The sequence below is a fragment of the Carya illinoinensis genome, chromosome 9 (assembly GCF_018687715.1).
Source record: "Carya illinoinensis cultivar Pawnee chromosome 9, C.illinoinensisPawnee_v1, whole genome shotgun sequence".
NCBI classification, from domain to species: domain Eukaryota; kingdom Viridiplantae; phylum Streptophyta; class Magnoliopsida; order Fagales; family Juglandaceae; genus Carya; species Carya illinoinensis.
Window position 1 is genome coordinate 13,246,920 of NC_056760.1, and position 16,267 is coordinate 13,263,186.

Sequence of the window (16,267 nt, forward strand, 5' to 3'; positions counted from 1 at the left end):
AAAAAATTCCATTTTTTAATGAATAATGAATAAAAAATCTAGTTATCTAGTGTAATTTTATGTAATGAAATGAATAAAGTTTTTACTCATATTTTACAAATTTTTTAATACTTTATGGAATGAATAATATCATTTAATATATCTAGTATTTTTTTTTATTAATTCAATTCTCAATATTTTTTAATTTGAAATTTCATTTTTAATTTTAAAACAGTTCATGTTCAAACGTTAATGACTATTACCTGAACGTTAGAACGAATAATTTACACGTTCGAACGTAAGTGGGCTTAATGTTCAAATGTACATGAACAATTCGAATGTAACATTTTATACGTTCACATGTAACCCTTGAAAAATGACATCGTATGATTTATGTTCGAACGAAACATTATTATAGTTCGAACGTATAACCATTTCTCGTCCACCTTTAATGACGGTTTCATGAAACTTGGGTCCAATTAGTGTGTTAGGTCTGCGATCAACATCCTACACCATTACCAATTGGGTCCACAATAATGGATACAGAACAAACCAATCAATTCCTTAAGAAGTGGTTGAATTTTCATTGCCATCCTTAATTTGTAAACGTGATAGAACACACACATGGCGAGTGTTATATAACATTTACACTTGGAGATGTCAGTAATTGGCACCTCATTTTCAAGCCAAGTATTACTGGAAGGTATTAGCCCCTAAGGAGAAGTAAATTGTGAAAGAATGCGATTATCACTTCGCCCTATTCATATTTCAATACATGGTTCAAAGCTAATACTTGAGAGATACCCCATGTGCAGGGGGGCCAAGGCGGAGAAGCAAACCTGGAGTTATCACCTAAAACTATTCAGGATAGGCAGCAATCAACTGCAGACCTACCCAGCTTCCCCCTTTTTCAGCACCATAGATACTTTTCTGAGCAGCATCCAAGAAATTTCTGCCGCTAGATAAGCTGGCATGGGTAGTTTCTCACCCATCGTCCTCCTCAGCCTTCCTCAAACGTTTCCATCTTTGCTCTTCATGCAGTTCAGCATCCACTTGCATCTCATACCGCCTAGTAGCCCGCTCTTCCTCTGAAAGTTTGGGAGCAACATTGTGGCGCTTGAAGTGTGACTCAATCCCATTGTGATGACTTGAATCACAATACCCTCTGCCTTCTCTTTCCTTTTCGTCAACATCAAGTGTCAATTTTCTGATGAACACAGAATAGAAGCAGAGGAAAAATGAAATGACAACCTTTCATGAATGGATTGAATGAATCAATTACAAGTATTGAATGTATTCAATGATTGATAAAGAACCCTGAGTTATACTACTTATAGAGATTTTTTTAAAGTGAAAAACTCTTGAACCATCACTTCTCAAGTTTCTGGTTTTTAACTCCTTAAGTTTCTGGTTGTTAACTCATTCCAAAGACCAACAGCGGAGGCAACATAAAGCAAACTATTCCTTATTTCTTTAGAAATGGAATTCATTAACCAAGAAAGTACCAAATTGTTAACACGCAGCCAAGCAGTATGAAGAACAAGTTGATCAGCAGGAGTAGCAGCAATCGAACCATTAATGAATGCCACCTTGTTCTTGACAGTCAATGCCATGGTGATTGATCGACTCCATGCAATGTAATTATCACCAAAAAAAATTTCTGATACGAGGAGGGCATCAGGTTTGTCATTTGGATGTAGATAATAAGGACTAGAGGAATAATCTGAGAGATTTATGACAGAGCGAGAAGAAGTGACAGAATTGGTAGAATCCATTTCGGGAATCTATTCAAGAAAGTGCAAGAAATGAAAGAAGACGAAGAAGACAACTACAAAAATTCTCGAGCAGAATTTTGTAATGCAGATTTCATGAATTCAAAGATTTAGAGATGAGAAGATGAATTTGCAGAAGCAAGAATGATTTTCAATCTGATACCATGTCAATTTTCTGATGTAGACAGAATAGAAGCAGAGGAAAAATGAAATGAAAACCTTTCGTGTGAATGAATTAATTACAAGTACTGAATGTATTTATACTAATGAAAGACAATAACAGAAAATAACTAACTTTCTGAATCTTTTTCTACTTTAACACATGCTATTTTAGACTTTAATTCCATTTGCTCAATTTATGAGGCTATACTACAACATCAAGATTTCTGTCTACTAGTCTTCCCCTTTTCCCCTTCTGCAGTGACATTTTCTAAATCTGATTGTTTCCTGGATGATGAATACATTTGATTCTTTAAACAGCTATGATGGTGCTTCATCCGGGGCTCCTTTTCACTATGAGCCTTCTTCTTGGGTTTCTGTTCTTCAACCTAGCAAATGATCTCATAATTGAGAACAATCATAAACATCTTTAATTCCAAATTTTTCAAGAAATGATAAGCTTAATTCCTAATGCATTTTTCAATGATGTTTAGACTATTGCAGCTCATACATTTTCCAACTGAAATTCTCCTCCAGAATATCATTTAATTCTTGTTTTTCTTTGGACAATGAATAACTAATCCTATTTACAACAGCACAAACTCCTTGAAGCGAAACTTGACCAACCAAAACACCTTAGCACAAAATACTCCTGTATTTCTCTCTTTATTCAAACCATTATAGTACTTTCCAACTAGCTACATAAATCAATAAGTCTAACCCAGGGGAAAAAAAAACATTTCTGTTGCATCTCATCTCACTTTTCAGTTTTATATATTTTTTGACAACCAGAAGTTTGACTTCCACAAACAATCCTTATCCAGTGAACAATTCCAAACAATATAAATATATGCAGTTCTTGAATCAAATCCAGACAGGATGGACTACTTTGGTCAAGGTTCAACATGTAATCTTCCATGCACAGAAGCAAAAACGGTGAGAAAGACACTGAGAGGTGGAGAAACTGCAATACTAACATGTTAGTGAGGATAAATAAACTGTGGGAAGCAAGTAATGCAGTGAACTTTTTTATGTAAGAATGTATTTCCAGAAGAGAAAATGTTTCTAAATTACAGAATGGAAAGGCAAGTAAGGCATTTAGCTTTTTATCTAAGAATGTATTTACAAAAGAAAAAATGTTTCTAAATTACAGAATGGGAAGTCTAGAAACTTAAACAATAAAGGAATGGTAATACACCACGCAGAGATTTCAAGCTGTCTTCCTTAATGGTTTTCAAGTTGAAAGAATCTCAACACATTCCCTTTGTGGTCTCGTATCACCTAGACCTATAGACACTATAGAATCCTTAAGAAACAATGATAATATGATTTAGCACTTCTTTTTACGCAATGGTTCCTGCGTGCCTTATGAGCACTGCATTGACTAGATGCAAGTATTTTAGTCAATTTAGCAAGTTAAAATGAGCATAGCAAGTTAAGATTAGATTGTAAACTCTAGTTCCGCGAAACAGCTTCTAAACTTTTGTACCAGAAACCCTTGTTTTTTTTTTTCTTTTCATTTTTATTTATTTATTTATTTTTTTATGATAGGTAAAGAAACCTTCCCATCAATGATTCAATAGCATCAACTTATACCACATCCAATAGAAGCCAGAGACTTGTTTGCCTAAAGAGTCTCAAATACTCCACATAAACAGCTCTTAATATTCCCCTTTAGATCAAACAAATCATAAATATTCCCCATTTTTTAATCCCGAGACGAATTGCGAGAATACAACCCCATAAAATTTCTTTCCAGCGTAAAAAATTGAGAACAGGAGGTGGACGTTCCACGGTGAGTGAAGGTGCAGATCAAGAGAGAGAGAAAAGGAGGGTGTCGGGCTAGAGAAACAGAGGCTTGGTGCGGCGGACCTTTGTCTTTAGGGAAACAACACTTCTCGTCTAATATTTATCAAAATTATTAATCTTTTCATATGATTTTAAAGTTAATTCAATATTAGATTACGTGATAAACGCGGAGAAGCTTCTTATCTTCTCCATGGGAATTATACTGAACGACTACATCAAAGCTTACGTGATAAACGCGGAGAAGTAAATCATGTGATTCCCAAGCTTCTCCATGGGAACGAACATCCATTCTTCCTTGTGTTATGTGCGTCACACGTTCTTAACACTGAGTTGACCCAATTGAGTGTCTCTGGCCTCTTTTGGTCATGTGCGATCCACATCATGATGTGCATGGCAATTATTCCTGCAAGCAACAAATTGTCTATTAAAGGTATTCAAAAAGAAAACACGTGTGGGGTACTCACTAAAGAAACCATGGATTCTTACGGGAGTCATTATTTTCCAAGCAAAGGGAGAAAAGGCTATAGAAAGAAAAAGCAAGTGTTGTGAGCTTTCTTGGATCCTTCGGTGAAAGAAATGTAATGAAAGGTATTCAAAAAGAAAACACGTGTGGGGTACTCACTAAAGAAACCATGGATTCTTACGGGAGTCATTATTTTCCAAGCAAAGGGAGAAAAAGCTATAGAAAGAAAAAGCAAGTGTTGTGAGCTTTCTTGGATCCTTCCGTGAAAGAAATGTAATGAAAGGTATTCAAAAAGAAAACACGTGTGGGGTACTCACTAAAGAAACCATGGATTCTTACGGGAGTCATTATTTTCCAAGCAAAGGGAGAAAAAGCTATAGAAAGAAAAAGCAAGTGTTGTGAGCTTTCTTGGATCCTTCCGTGAAAGACAGAGAGATGGGAGAGATAAAGACTGAGGGCAAGTTTTTCTTCGAAGCGACGCGTAATGCATACCCTTTTTTGACAAAGAAGAAGAAAATTGCTGATCAGTTTGAAAGTAGCAGCTTCATTGGTAATGCCTAGGAAATTTCACGAGAGTTTAATTACACAGTGACAGTGACCCACTCAAACCATCTTGATCCACTTCCTTAATATAAAGCTCCTTACTCACATATCTCTCTGCACTCAATAACTCGTGACCCTTCTTCCTTCAAAGAAGCTACCAAGATTTCAATCTCTTCCATGGCCATCCCAAATGTCTCATCCTCCTCCTCCCCTTCTTCTTCCCATCCTTGGATTTATGATGTTTTCCTTAGTTTCAGAGGGGAAGATACCCGCAATACCTTTACCGGTCATCTATATAACGCTCTCATTATAAAGGGGATCAACACCTTCAGAGATGATGTGGATCTTCAGAAAGGAGACGAAATCTCCCCAGCACTTTTGGAAGCCATTGAACAATCTAAAATTTCCATCATCGTCTTCTCTAAGGACTATTGCACCTCCACGTGGTGCTTAGATGAACTTGTCAAGATTCTCGAGTGTCGGAAATCGATCGGCCAAATGGTTCAACCCATTTTCTACAATGTGGATCCTTCAGATGTGCGGAAACAGTTTGTAAAAGATCTCGATATGCATGAAAATAAAGTCAAGGATGATATACAAAGGGTGTTGAGGTGGAAGGTGGCTCTCAAAGAAGCAGCCAATTTGTCCGGTTGGCATTTGGACAATGGGTACGCTTTTAGTTTTTTTTAATGCAAGCATTGATATCAAATACATGAGGTGTAACCAAATAGGTCTCTCTCCTCTTTTTCATTTCTCTCTGATTTTATGGTAACTGCACTTAATCGGTTCCAATTCCTTCTTGCTGCTTTACTTTTCATTTCTTAATTCCTCTATATTTGTGGCACTAGAGAAAGCCTTGATCAGATTCTTCTTAATTAGCAATTTCTAGACTGATCCTGAGATGCTTTTTATATGTAACAGTATGATTTCTAGATTGTCCTGTTTGAATGGCATGCAGGCATGAGTCCCATTTTATCCAACACATCGTAGAAGAGATATCAAGTATATTAATGAAGTGCACATTTTTATATGTTGCGAAGAACCCAGTTGGATTAGATTCTCACATAAAGGCCATTAGTAAGTTGTTGAGTGTTGGGAATGATGACGTTCGCATGGTTGGAATCCATGGAATTGGTGGAATAGGTAAAACCACTATCGCAAAAGCTGTATACAACTCCTTTGCTCCTCAATTTCAAAGTTGCTGCTTTCTTGCTAGCGTCCGAGAAACTATAAACCCGTCCGACCTTGTTCCATTACAAGAAACACTTCTATCTGAGACCTTGCGCATGAATACCAACTTAAAGGTGGGAAGTGTGGATAGAGGAATTACTGTAATAAAGGAGAGGCTCTGCCATAAGAAGGTTCTTTTAGTTCTTGATGATGTCAATGAGGTGGAACAACTTGAGAAATTAGCAGGAGATAAGAATTGGTTTGGTCCAGGAAGTAGAATCATTATTACAACCAGAGATCAACATGTGCTAGATACTCATGGGGTAGAAAGAAGATACAAGGTCCAAGAATTAAGTGATGCTGATGCTCTTCAACTTCTTAGTTGGAAGGCTTTCCGTAAGTCTTATCCTGAAGAAGGGTATAAGGAGCTCGCAAATAGTGTGGTTCAGTACGCCAAGGGCCTTCCCTTGGTTCTAGTGGTGCTGGGGTCTTTACTATGTGGTAGAAGAAAACCTGAATGGGAAAGCACAATATGTAAAATGCAAAAAAGTCTTCATAAAAAGGTCTACGAAATGCTTAAGATAAGCTTTGATGCACTGGACGACAAGGAGAAGGCTATCTTTCTTGATATTGCGTGTTTCTTTAAGGAAAAAAAGAAAGATTTTGTAACAAAAATTTTGGAAGCGAGTGATTTTGATCCAGTTATTGGAATACAAGTTCTCATCGAAAGATCTTTGGTGAATGTTGATCAACATGACCGATTGCAGATGCATGACGTGATACAATTGATGGGTAGGAATATTGTTCATCAAGAATCTCCCGACGAGCCAGGAAAGCGAAGCCGATTATGGTCTCATGAGGATATTCTCCGTGTTCTTAAGGAAAATACGGTAAGAGCACTTTAGTCCACTTGTTCTATCAATTTTATCATTTTATCATTTTTCTTCTATCAATTGAGTCCTAATATTTTTTCCTCCACTTGTTCTATGATTTATTAGGGAACTTATAATGCAATTCAAGGCATAAAGCTAGATTTGTTCGGGCAAAAAGATATTTTGCTGAATCCTAGTGCGTTTACAAGAATGAAAAGGCTTAGAGTGCTTATAATCCGTCATGCACGCTTTTCAAAGAGTCCTAAAAGTTGGTCTAATGAGCTAATATTGCTTGATTGGAATGGATATCCATCACCATCTCTGCCGTCCAATTTTCATTCTCAGAAACTTGTTGCTCTCAACATGAGTCACAGTAAAATCAAGCAAATCAAAGGAATAAAGGTAAATATCTTATCTCTTTTCTAGATTTTAAAATAAGAATTCAGACGTATGGATCAATTTTTCTTTTAAAAAAATTTACTTGTTAAAAAGAAATTATATTGATAATTCTTGGAAGCTGATACAATATTGTTCCTTTCACCTTTATTTTCCAGGTTTGCGAAAATTTGAGGGAAATAAATTTTTCTTCGTGTAAATACTTGACGTGCATCCCTGATGTCTCAATGATGGCAAATCTTGAGAGGTTGCATCTTTTTGGCTGTTGCAATTTAGTTGAGGTTCATCGATCTGTTGGAATTTTAAACAAACTGTCTGATTTGGATGTTACCAATTGCTCTAAACTTAGACGCCTTCCTAACCTGAAGTTGCCACGTCTTAAAATCCTAGGACTTTCTTGGTGCACAAGTCTGGAGAAATTTCCAAATATTGTTGGAGAAACTCCTCGTTTCGATGAAATTTGGTTTCGTGACAATCCCATTATTCAAGAACTGCCTTTACCAATTGAATATCTCATTGGGCTTAAAAGGATAATAATACAGTTATGCGATAACTTTAGAGATCTCCCTAGAAGCGTTTCTAAGTTGCCACGTCTCGAGTATCTTATTCTTCGGCGTTGCAGAAACCTTGGAAGGTTTCCAAAATCGTCGTCATCATCATCAACAAATTTGGGCTGGCTGGCTTCGTCAAAGGGGAACAAAACTCAAGATAAGAGCCTCTCTGTTGGGTGGTTTCCAGCTTTGAAACGGTTCAGCATCACTTACTGTAATCTAGAAGAAGTTGATTTCCTCGAGAGTCTTGATTGCCTTTCCACGCTAGAAGAATTATGTCTATCAGGAAACAATTTCGTTAGCCTCCCTGCATCATGTATCACTAGATTTACCCATTTGAAATCCCTTCCATTGTGGAATTGCAATGGGCTTCAACAAAAGAATGCAAGTAGTGGTGGCAAATCCTTCATCGATAATTTAACGATGATGATTCCTATATTATATAGATTCTGTGGAAAAATGATAACTACAATTAAAATTAGAGGAGGGGAGTTACCAGAATGGTTTCGGCATCAAACTAAGGAGAATGAGATGTGTTTCCGAGTGCCTCCACCTAAAAATGCCAAGTTAGCAGGTTTGGTTATCGGTGTTGCTTCCAAACGGCGCCCTCCTCTCTGCGATTTGACGGTGTCTATCATTATTAATAATGGTCGTCAATCAGATCCCGTAGCCAAATCCTACGAGGTTTGCTTTTATAAACATGAACTGGGATTAGATGGAGTACTGTGGCTATTGTGCCTTCCACGTGGTGCCCTCGAGTGGCGGGATGAGATCACCAATGAAGGGGATCACTTTGGAGTTTCATTTCAATTTCCTGGATGGAGAGTACCGGAGTGTGAAAAATATAATGACAAGTTGGGAGTTCATTTTGTATTCGAGCAAAACGACAACACGGATGATGATGATCCAAGAGTGATCCGGCATTGCCGTTCTCCTAACAATAAGATAGCTATCTTGGAGAACGATAATTGTTGCCAACTACAGCAACAGCTAGCAGAACAACAGGCACGCGGACGGAGACGGGAGAGTTTTTTGTATGATTTTTGAAATATTATTTTGTAATATTATTTTTTGTTTTAGAATTTAAAAAAATTGAATTACTTTTGTGTTTTTATTTAAAATTTTAGAAAAATTATATAATAGTTTACTTTTATTTTCTAAAACGAGTGAATTTTATTACTTGGGGACTTTTAAAAAACATTCATTAAGCCTTTTTTGTTTTTTTTTGACATATCAGTGTTGGAATCTTATAATCGGTTGTCTTTACACTTCATTTGGTTGCTTTTATTATTAACTTATTTTGTGATGAGATTGATATATTGTGTAACCACTTTTTTTAAGAAATTCATTTTACACCAAAACTATCCTCAATTAAGAGTAATATTATGTATAAGTATTAAATATGCAAGTTTTACACATTAAAAATAAAAAAGGAAAAAAAAAAAGTATGCAGGATCAATACAAACTCTTTTATAAAAAATAAATAAATCTCACAAAAAAATAGACTTATCTTTTTATATTTTTATATGCTAAGATCTATCTTTTTATAAAAGATACGCACGCAAAAGGCTTTCTTTTTTCTTTTTTTTTTAAAGAATATGATGGTATTTTAATTTTATTGATAGTCCTCACTTATGATGAAAAAAAATCGTGATTACACAAACAAATACATGGTGATTACAAATAATCAAAAAAATCCATAATAATAATAATAATAATAATAATAATAAAACCTAAAATTGTCAATCACAATACAAGATACCCATAAAACCAAAGCCCACAATACTTCAAAAGAAAAAGACCCAGTCCTAAATAAAAGACCATAACTGAAAAACCTACAAGAAAACCAAGAATTTGCATGCAAAGTAACAATAGTAAACAAATAAAACCAAATGCAACTTACCAGGCCACTACGAGATACACAAATACGAAAAACCAATTCGATCCATGCGAAGAAGGCCTTTTAACTTGCTGGGCAGCCTATCTTGATCACCATACCAAGTCATATTTAGGCCCTCAGCTCCTACATGCGAAAGACTTGTATAATATTACGTCATCAAAAATGCATTTCACATCTGTCAATTACAATTTCACTAACTCTACCTGAACTCATTTTTCACATGACTTGTTTGAGTAACTAACAGTTTTGGACCTTTAGTGAATACTTGGGAACTTTCATGTAAAGAAAATTGCATAATTCTAAGGAAGTTAAAAATTCAAGTTTTTTTTAATTTTATTTATTTATGTACTGCTCAAATAGCATACATTTCAACACACCTATCTAGTATAGTACTTACATGACATAATTTTATTTGAAATATAAATTTTAAAATTGAATCCTACAAATCAAGTCTTACCATTTAAGCAATTTTGGACACTTGTCATCTATGAACCATGATTTAATGAATTGCTAGTGTTGTGGCAAATGGATGGGACCATGTCGTCTCTTAATTTGCAACTATGTCATGATAATGAGCAAAAACACTGAAAGAGATGAGAATACTCCACATACTTGAGTTGATGGATTTGTGGTAGAAAGCGTTATAGGAGATACATGCTCTTTCCCTTTCCCTTTCCCCTTCTTCATGTACAGAATATTTAACAATATTTTAGAACAAGAAAAATTATCTAAAAAATTGAAGTTACTTAAGCCTTTAACCAGAGCTATTTGTTAAAGCTAGCAAGTAGCAGAATTTATAAAGTTCAAGTAATTAATAGAAAAGTAAATGAAAACCCAATTAGAGAATCTTGACCTGAGAGAAGAATCTTGTTAACTAGAACTAGTTGTCAAAATGACTGCACGTGCCAACTGGCTTGATCAGAAAAATCTAGGTGCAATCTTAAAACTTACAAAAGGAAGAACATGATCAAGAACAAATATTCAATGGCACACATAAATGTAGGGGAAAGTTCGGTCTGGTCCGGTCCCGAGAGCTTTTGTGGACTGGACCGGACATATTCGGTTCAAGATTTTCTCACTCTGGACCTAACCGAACTCCCTAAGGACAGGAATAGTCCAGTTCGGGTCCGGTCAGTCCACCTTAAACTTCCTTTTTTTTTTTCATCCAAGGAAATTTTGTTTAATACTTATATAATTATATTGTGATATATTTAATGTATATACATATAGTATACTATTATATATATATATATATATATTAATATATATATTAGTAGTACGCTAATACTATTAGTCTGTTAGTATATAATAAATTAGTAATAGTTATTAACTTATTTACCATAACTAATAACTATATGTAATAATAGTAATACTATATGTAATATACTAATATTACTATATCTCTTCAAAACCCACACATTTATTAATACTCTATGTGATATTATATTAAATAATAGTAATACTCTTATTACTAATACTCTATGTGGTTATACTAATACTCTATGTAGTTATATTAAATACCATATTACTAATATTCTATGTAGTTATAGTGATTTAATACTAACATATTGCATATTAAGTTAACTATACTAATACTATTATAAATTTGTACATATATGATATATTATAATTTATACTATAACTCTTATAATATGTTAATATATTAATATATACTAGTACTATATATTATATTTAATAGTTATACATTAAAGAATATAATAATACATTGATACTAAATATATATAGTTATAGACTTATAATGATTTAGTTATTATGAATTTATAATTAATATAGCTATATAATAGTATTAGTAATAGACTGTTAGTAATTTAGTATAGCTATATTATAATAGTAATATTAGTTATGTTGAATCAATAGTTAGTATAATTATACTCTACATTATTAGTATTAATATGAATATTAGTATTAGTTATATCTATATAGCCTATATTAGAATTGAGAGTCTTAGACTGTATAATAGACTAATAGTATTAGTACAACTATATAAGTATACTGTATAGCTATATATTAGTATTAATTATAGTAATTAGTATAATTATATAATAATATTAATAGTAGACTATTAGTATAGCTATATATTAGTATTAGTTATATTGTTATAGTGATTTAGTATATTATAATTTCTATATTATAATTTATACTTTAACTTTTATAATATGTTAATATATACTAGTACCATATATTATAGTTATACATTAAATACTTATAGTTAACTTATATAGTTATACTAAATATATATAGTTATACTTATAGTGATTTAGTTATTAACTTAATATGATTAATATAACTATATAAATTATAATAGTATTAGACTATTAATATAGCTATATATTAGTAATATTAGTTATGGTGAATGAGTGATTTAATATAACTATATAAGTATTAATTATAGTAACTATATAAATTATATAATAGTATATTAGTATTAATAGTAGACTATTAGTATAGTTATATATTAGTATTAGTTATCGTGATTTAGTATAACTACAGTCTATATTAGACTATTAATATTTTTTTATTGATTTCTCTCTATTAATTTAGAAATGACATTAGAAACACAACTTAGAAGATAAATTGGGTGCGTAGGAACGTCCGGCACATAGCTGTCTGGAGTGTTGTTTTCCTTTGGAAGGTGCCCCCACCCGACCCCAACCCCAAGGTCAAAGGAAAGGGAGAAGTTGTGGTTGTCATTCTGCCTTAAACAAAGCATTAATCTTTGATGCTACTTATTCATGAAAATTTAAGCATCGATTACTTTGTAAGGAGAAGCTGCAATCACCAATCTAAAAAATCTCACCGGAAATCTGCAACAAATGGAGAAGATGGCAAAGATTTTAGGATTTCTCAAGGAAGAGAAGATGAAGCTTGAAACCGACATTGGCTGCCTGCTGAGATTCTTCGGGTTTTCTTGTATTTCTTCTTCTTCTATTGCACTTGTTTCAGGTTGGAGTTTATGTTTACCAAAAATTCATTTAATATTTTGAGAAATTTGAGCGGACCAATTCATTTTGATAAATTAAATTTTTTATATACATTTTAATATTTTTATTTATGAGTTTTGAGAAATAAAAGAGTAATGCTATACACCACACTACCATCTCACCTACATCCTACTATATATGATGTGGTGCATTTATCACCATTTGATGGTAAAGAAGCATGCAATAAATGATGATTCAATGGTAGTAAATGTGTCACATATTACTTAGTATGATGCAAGCGAGATGATAGTATGATGTATAGAATTTTCAAAAAAAAAAAAAGAAATATAGTGAACGGTACGTAGTCAAAAAGAGAAGTCGTGTGGGTATGGGCTAAAACCATGGATTCTTCTATGTAAGTGTTGGATCCTTCGGACAAAGACAGATGGGAGAAATAAAGACTTGACTACAAGTTTTTCTTCGATGCCACGGGTCGTGCCAATTAAAGAAGAAGAAATTTGGTGATCAATTTGAAAGTAGCAGCTTCTTTGGTAATGCCCAGGAAAATTCATAGTGGTCTCTCCTTTTTCAATTGGATAAATTTATTTGTAAATTTCTTTTATTTATACACCAAACATGTCTCTCTTCAGTACTCATAAACTCCTAACCCTTCTTCCTTTAAAGAAGTTGCTATCAAGATTTCAATCTCTTCCATGGCCATCCCAAATGTCTCATTCTCCTCCCCTTCTTCTTCCCATCAATGGAATTATGATGTGTTCCTCAGTTTTAGAGGGGAAGATACCCGCAAAACCTTTACCAGCCATCTATATCAGGCTCTCTTTGAGAAGGGGATCATAACCTTCCGAGATGACATGTATCTTCAGAAGGGAGATGAAATTTCCCCAGCGCTTTTGGAAGCCATCAAACAATCTAAGATTTCCATCATCGTCTTCTCTAAGAACTATGCCACTTCCACTTGGTGCTTAGATGAACTTGTCAAGATTCTCGAGTGCCAGAAATCATTTGGCCAAATGGTTCGACCTATTTTCTACGATGTGGATCATTCAAATGTGCGGAAACAGTTTGGAGAAGTGATGGATATGCATGAAAAGAAATTCAAGGAAGATATGCAGAGGGTAGATGGAAGGTGGCTCTCAAAGAGGCAGCCAATTTGTCCCGTTGGCATTTGAGCAATGGGTACGCTTTCAGTTTTGATTAATGCAAGCATTAATATCAAATAATTATGATAAAGGACTCAAATACTTGAGTTGTAACATAAAACCGATGTGCTATAAGCATTTATCATCTGACAGCTTTGGGGTTGACGAAGGATATAAGCAAGAAATGTTGGCACAATTTTGAGACAAGAGATTGAGAGCTGCTTTACCCTGCCATTCCAAACTTGTTTGTAGCCCATTTATTGCGATAGCAGAAAATAAGTGAATTGCTTCAAATCATTACGAGAGGTTTTCTAGACCATTGGCAATGATATTTGAACGAATTTGAGAAGGAAGCTCTTTATTTTTCTATTTTGTCTGCATTTGAGTTTTTTTTTCAAGGATCACACTCAGACACTCTTTTTATCATTTCTCTCTGATTTTATGGTAGTTGTACTTAATTAATTAGTTCCAATTCCTTTTCATATCTTAATTCCTCTATATATGTGGCACTAAAGAAAGGCTTGAGATTTTTAGCGATTTCTAGATTGATTAAAATCTATTAATCAACCCTGAAGCTACTTTTATGCTTTCGATTGTTAAAGACCAAGTGTTGTAGGACAAGCTAATTAGCATGGTTAACGGCCCATTTCCATATATTGGTTAGTGCAGCACACTGCAATTTTCTTGTCCTGTTTGAATGGCAGGCATGAGTCCGATTTTATCCAGAGCATTGTTGAAGAACTGCCTTAATCAGTTGAATATCTTATTAGGTTTGAACGTATAACAATAACTCGATGCAAGAACCTTAGAGATCTCCCTAGAAGCATTTCTAAATTGCCACGTCTCAAGTGTCTTTGTCTTATGGGTTGCACAAACCTTGGAAGGTTTCCAAGATCAACGTTATCATCATCATCAACAAGTTCGGGCTGGCTGGCTTCGTCAAAGAGGAACAAAACTCAAGATATGAGCCTCTCTGTTGGGTTTCCAGCTTTGGAATTTAATAATATTTTTTTTAAAATTATTTTTTACTATTAATTTTATTTTTCTAAATTAAGAGCTAGAGGGAAATATTAATATTCTACCATAAATTGGAAAAAAAAAACATGAAGTACACAAGCTCTACAAAACACCCCACTAGAAAAGAACACAACGTAGATAAGAAAATAAAATAGTTTTTTTTTTTTTGTCATGCTATAATGACTATCAAATTTGATCTAAAGAACTAATTTATTGTAATAAAAAGTCATCTACTTTTACATTTGTATAATCTAATGCAGTATATTTTGAGATTATATTAGCCAAACACTCCATTGGATTTATATTTGCATAATCTAATGAGAGTGCTCTTTGTAGTTAGATTAAATGTTGAGTAATGTTATATATAGTCGTGAAGTGTGTAAGTACCATAAAGTTGTTTTGAAAAAGAGTGGGGTCTACTATTAAAAAACTAATTTTTCTTTTTATGTGAGTCCAGTATTTATTTATTTTTTAAAGTGATTACAAGCCATTTTCACACACGTAATTGTAACTATCATTTCTCTAAAATATTTGTGAACAATTGAGAGGTGGAATTTGACCATAGGGTTATGAGTTATTTATTTATTTATTTATTTTCCTGACTTTCTCGGCAACCACATGCGTACAAAGGGGTTTTTATGATTTTTTTGTGCGTTTTGGTTTCTGGTGATTCGTGTGTTCGAGTGCTTGCTGTTACTTTGGAAAATCGAGAAATTGGAAGTGGTTGCATTTTGTACATTTTGTTTGTTTAGATGTGTAAATTGGAGAAATCATTTTTTTGTTTTTTAGAAGTATGATTGAGCTGATTTTTCAGTTGTATTAATTTAGACACATTTTAGATAGCAAAAATATTTCATCTTATTTTATATTTTTTTAATAAATTTTTACACAAAATATAATGAATAATTTAATTTTTTAAATTTTAAAATAATAATAATATTAAAAATAATAATTTATTTAATTTCAACTTTTATTTTAACTCATTTTATTTTAACTCACTGAAGATTAATTGAATTTTTTTGTTTTAATTGAGTTTATTTCTGCATTAGCAGTACCCGACCGTGTTAAGAATTGGTTTTTGAGTATGGTGCAATGTTTCTTTTGCCCAAAAACACTCGAACCTCGGCCCAAAACGTTCCTTCTCCCTCTCCCTCTCCCTCTTTGATCTCTCTATTGTATTTATGTTTTTGTAAGCAATGGTAAGTGACTCAATGGTACATAATTTGGATAGTAAAAAAGGGCAAAACGGCCGTGTGAAATGTAAGGGTGGGCAACACTTTTGCCGATTCTGACTCCAACCGATGTCTCCTCCAATTAGACAGAATCAAACAAATAAGAGTAGTGCTGTAGCCCGAGGATCTCCAAGAAGGCAAAATATTTTTTTTTTCTGATTTGTTTTCATTCATTTTTTTTTTTGGTATTCTTAAATATCACAACACTATTAAAAAAATATTTCATTAATTACTAAGTAAAAATAAAAAATAAAAATATACTGTCGAGAGAAATACTCAAAACCCATTATCCAAAGTCATTA

At 33.5% G+C, this 16,267-nt stretch overlaps 3 protein-coding genes across 4 annotated transcripts; 2 read left to right on the forward strand and 1 right to left on the reverse strand.

Moving 5' to 3' along the window:
* Window positions 1–518: 518 nt before the first annotated feature.
* Window positions 519–4,428, reverse strand: LOC122275822. Of its 2 annotated transcripts, none has more exons than XR_006228703.1 (2): window positions 1,485–4,428; window positions 519–1,186 (listed from the first exon to the last, which is right to left on the reverse strand). XR_006228703.1 is itself a non-coding variant. In XM_043085098.1 (2 exons), exons 1-2 carry the CDS (start codon window positions 1,752–1,754, stop codon window positions 964–966), a joined length of 465 nt encoding a protein of 154 aa, XP_042941032.1. In that variant the 5' UTR covers window positions 1,755–4,152; the 3' UTR covers window positions 519–963. The 2 variants fall into 2 exon arrangements, 1 of the variants encoding a protein (XP_042941032.1); XM_043085098.1 differs by having other exon boundaries at window positions 519–1,158; window positions 1,485–4,152.
* Window positions 4,429–4,665: 237 nt separating this feature from the next.
* Window positions 4,666–8,814, forward strand: LOC122275819 (disease resistance protein RUN1-like). The gene is made up of 4 exons (XM_043085093.1): window positions 4,666–5,393; window positions 5,684–6,785; window positions 6,894–7,169; window positions 7,322–8,814. The coding sequence occupies exons 1-4, from the start codon at window positions 4,903–4,905 to the stop codon at window positions 8,759–8,761; spliced, it is 3,309 nt and encodes a 1,102-aa protein (XP_042941027.1). The 5' UTR covers window positions 4,666–4,902; the 3' UTR covers window positions 8,762–8,814.
* Window positions 8,815–13,193: 4,379 nt separating this feature from the next.
* Window positions 13,194–14,134, forward strand: LOC122275821 (TMV resistance protein N-like). The gene has a single exon (XM_043085097.1). It carries the CDS (start codon window positions 13,270–13,272, stop codon window positions 13,744–13,746), a length of 477 nt encoding a protein of 158 aa, XP_042941031.1. The 5' UTR covers window positions 13,194–13,269; the 3' UTR covers window positions 13,747–14,134.
* The last annotated feature ends 2,133 nt before the right edge of the window (window positions 14,135–16,267 follow it).

Excerpts from the sequence above, each read along its gene's own strand:
- LOC122275822 (XM_043085098.1), bottom strand. The coding sequence starts at position 1,754 with ATGGATTCTACCAATTCTGTCACTTCTTCTCGCTCTGTCATAAATCTC. Across the intron at positions 1,159-1,484 it reads GGCTGCGTGTTAACAATTTG|GAAAGAGAAGGCAGAGGGTA; the intron begins GTACTTTCTTGG and ends GTTGACGAAAAG.
- LOC122275819 (XM_043085093.1), top strand. The coding sequence starts at position 4,903 with ATGGCCATCCCAAATGTCTCATCCTCCTCCTCCCCTTCTTCTTCCCAT. Across the intron at positions 5,394-5,683 it reads GGTTGGCATTTGGACAATGG|GCATGAGTCCCATTTTATCC; the intron begins GTACGCTTTTAG and ends AATGGCATGCAG. Across the intron at positions 7,170-7,321 it reads AGCAAATCAAAGGAATAAAG|GTTTGCGAAAATTTGAGGGA; the intron begins GTAAATATCTTA and ends TTTATTTTCCAG.
- LOC122275821 (XM_043085097.1), top strand. The coding sequence starts at position 13,270 with ATGGCCATCCCAAATGTCTCATTCTCCTCCCCTTCTTCTTCCCATCAA.